Source organism: Mus pahari, chromosome 13, assembly GCF_900095145.1.
Source record: "Mus pahari chromosome 13, PAHARI_EIJ_v1.1, whole genome shotgun sequence".
In the NCBI taxonomy this organism is placed as follows: Eukaryota; Metazoa; Chordata; class Mammalia; order Rodentia; family Muridae; genus Mus; species Mus pahari.
In genome coordinates, this window is record NC_034602.1 from 25,781,123 (window position 1) to 25,783,736 (window position 2,614).

The window sequence follows — 2,614 nt, forward strand, 5'->3', positions numbered from 1 at the left end:
CAAGCTGGACTCGAACTCAGAAATCCGCCTGCCTCTGCCTCCCGAGTGCTGGGATTAAAGGCATGCGCCACCATGCCCGGCGCAGTCAGTGCTTTTAACCACTGAGCTGTCTCTCCAGCCCTCTCTGCCAGTTTCATCAGTTCCCCTCCCACTAGGCTGTGGGAAATACCCCAGAAGGGTCCAAAGCCCTAGCCTGGCCCTGACCAAAGGACAATGCATGGATGCTAGAGGACAAACAGACCTCCCTCCCTGGTCTTAGAGCCCAGGTTGCCCTGCTGGCCTGGCAAGGACTGCAGTGGGGCAGCCACATACCCGCCCCACCAGTTCCAAGCCACACAGGCCTCCTGATCCTTCAGCACAAAGCAGGGGATCTCCAGCACGTTGAAGAAGGCCACGCCCATGATGTCGGAGATGGAGTCACCCTGGCTCCTCAGGCACTGTTGAAACCTGCCCCCAGAACCAGAATTCAGGTCCCAGGACCCCAGAGAGCCTCCTGTCACCTTTTGCAGCCCACCCTTCCAAAGGATCATTCCTTTTCTAGAGCCTCAGCTCTGCCCTGCACTGAGGGTGGTTGGAAGAAGGGGACCCAGCTGCTGATCTTTAGAACTCTCTGGGTTCCTGGTGCCTAGACCCAAGAATCGGGCAACTCTGCTCTGCCCCCGAGCCCCAGGCCTTCTCTGGCTGCTGCCAACCTGGCGTCACAGTCGCAGTGAGAGATGGTGTGGAAGCGGAAATTACGGATGCCATAGTTATACTGCAAGGGCGAGATGGTTTGTGGGCACTGATCGTGTTCCCGGCAGCAGAGGTCAGGGCCGTGGAACATACCTGCATGGAGAGAAAGGGAGCAAACTGGAGCAGGGGCCTGGATGCCATGAAGCAGTTCTGCCTACCTCATATAGCAAATACCCCTCCCCAGCCCAGCCATGGCCAGCACAGGGCACTTGTTCTCCAGATACAGGGCCCTCGAAGTTCCAGAGTTATCAATGACCACAGGCTGGCAGCCTCCTTTGCCTGATCCTAGTAGAGGAGCCCACCCACCAGCTGCTGGACTTGTCTTCCTCAGAGCTGACTCACAGAGTTCCCAAGCTCACACCCAAATAAAACTCCAGATAATGAAAGTGTGTGTAATGGAATGACAGTCAGGCCAGGCACTGTCTTTCCTCTGGCACAGCAAAGCACTGGGTGGCCAAGATGCCACCCTGGCCTGCTCAAGCCAGGTCCTCCAGCAGCATTCCTTGCAGATACACAGCACTCAACCACAGCTCAGGCAATGGTGCCCTTTGTTGTGATGTTTCCACAAGCTGAGCTCACAGCAGCCCCCAAAGAGAAGTGGCTTTTTATCTTCCAGATAAGGAACTTGGAGATTCAAGAAGTGTCAGCTTGAATATCCTGAGCTGTACCCAGGTTTTGGGGGCTCTTTCCACTGAAGTACCTCATGGGTAAAGGTTGTTTAGAGCAGCAGAATCCGGATCCTCCTCAGTCTACCTCCTCCCTCGGGTGATTCATGAGGACTCTGGGTTTGAGTAAGACCTTTCACATCCATGACGTCACTTAAGTGTCTCATGAAGAGCTACTCATATTCACACCCATTTTTACAGATTTAAAAAATCAGATTAAAGTGCCTAAGTCACTTCTCCAAGAACACAGCCTGGAAGAATGGGAGCCAGGCTGGAGTCCAACACCCCACTCCACATATACATGCCAGACACCTGCCCAAACCCTTGGGGCTCACCCAGTTCTGAGGCATTCTCAGCAGAGTTCCCAACACCGCACCACAGCGTGCCAGGGATGGTCCAGCCTCTCCTCCTTCGACGGCGCTCTCTGTCAGGTGCTCCACTCTGCTCTGTTGCTCGCTTCTCCCTGGCTCTTGTAGGACTATCCTCAGACCTTTGACAAGCCTCCCACTGGCTCTGCAGAGTGGCCAGTCCTCTCTGCAGCTCAGGTCCAGGGGTTTGGATGAAGGCGTGCTGCAAGGGCTCCTGAGCACAGAGTGCCCTGAACGCTGTGATAAGTTCAGATTCATCCTGTCTGATACAAACCCGCAGCCTCTGGTGCGTATCCCAGAAGGCCTGGAATAATGCCAGGCCTTGGGCATCTTTGCCCAAGAAGCTCAGGGAGCCCAGAGGGTTACCAGGGATGGGCCGGACCAAATGGCAGGAGGTACTGTCCCAGTGAAGGGTATGGGAGCCCCCTGGAGCAACCCCTAGGAAAGTCAGCATCCCCAGAAGTACCCCCAGGACCCCCATTCTATCCTAACCCAGCTTGGTCAGACAAAGCCCCCTGGATGCCTGCCTTTGGCTGCCCCTGAGACAGCTGCTGAGGCTGGAGCGGAAGCGATGCCCAGCAGGCCCTGGATGTCGGGGCCAATGAATGGAGCCGCGGGAGGAGGAGGAAGGCTGGTGTATGGGGTGATATTGGGCTTGTAACCGAATCCACCGGCTGGGCAGGCTGCTGATTGGCTGAGGGATGCATTGCTGAGCCCACGCCTCCACTCATCCTGTCCTGGGAGCTGTCCAGTCACCTGCCCCGGGCTGGCCTGGAAGTATGGATCTGTGGGAGCCAAAGCCTTGGACTATGAGAGTAAGGATGGAGGAGGGAGGTCAAGGGGGAGCTG

The 2,614-nt window shown here is 56.3% G+C and overlaps 1 protein-coding gene across 1 annotated transcript in view; it reads right to left on the bottom strand.

The window, feature by feature from the left end:
* Nucleotides 1-2,372, bottom strand: part of Pla2g3 (phospholipase A2 group III) — a 6,074-nt gene extending 3,702 nt beyond the window's left edge. Inside the window, exons 1-3 of the mRNA XM_021210692.1 lie at nucleotides 1,733-2,372; nucleotides 693-825; nucleotides 313-447 (exon numbers count right to left, since the gene is read on the bottom strand). Coding sequence (XP_021066351.1) covers nucleotides 313-447; nucleotides 693-825; nucleotides 1,733-2,246 — 782 coding nt within the window. The 5' untranslated portion in view covers nucleotides 2,247-2,372. The remainder of the gene's footprint in view (nucleotides 1-312; nucleotides 448-692; nucleotides 826-1,732) is intronic.
* Nucleotides 2,373-2,614: the final 242 nt, after the last annotated feature.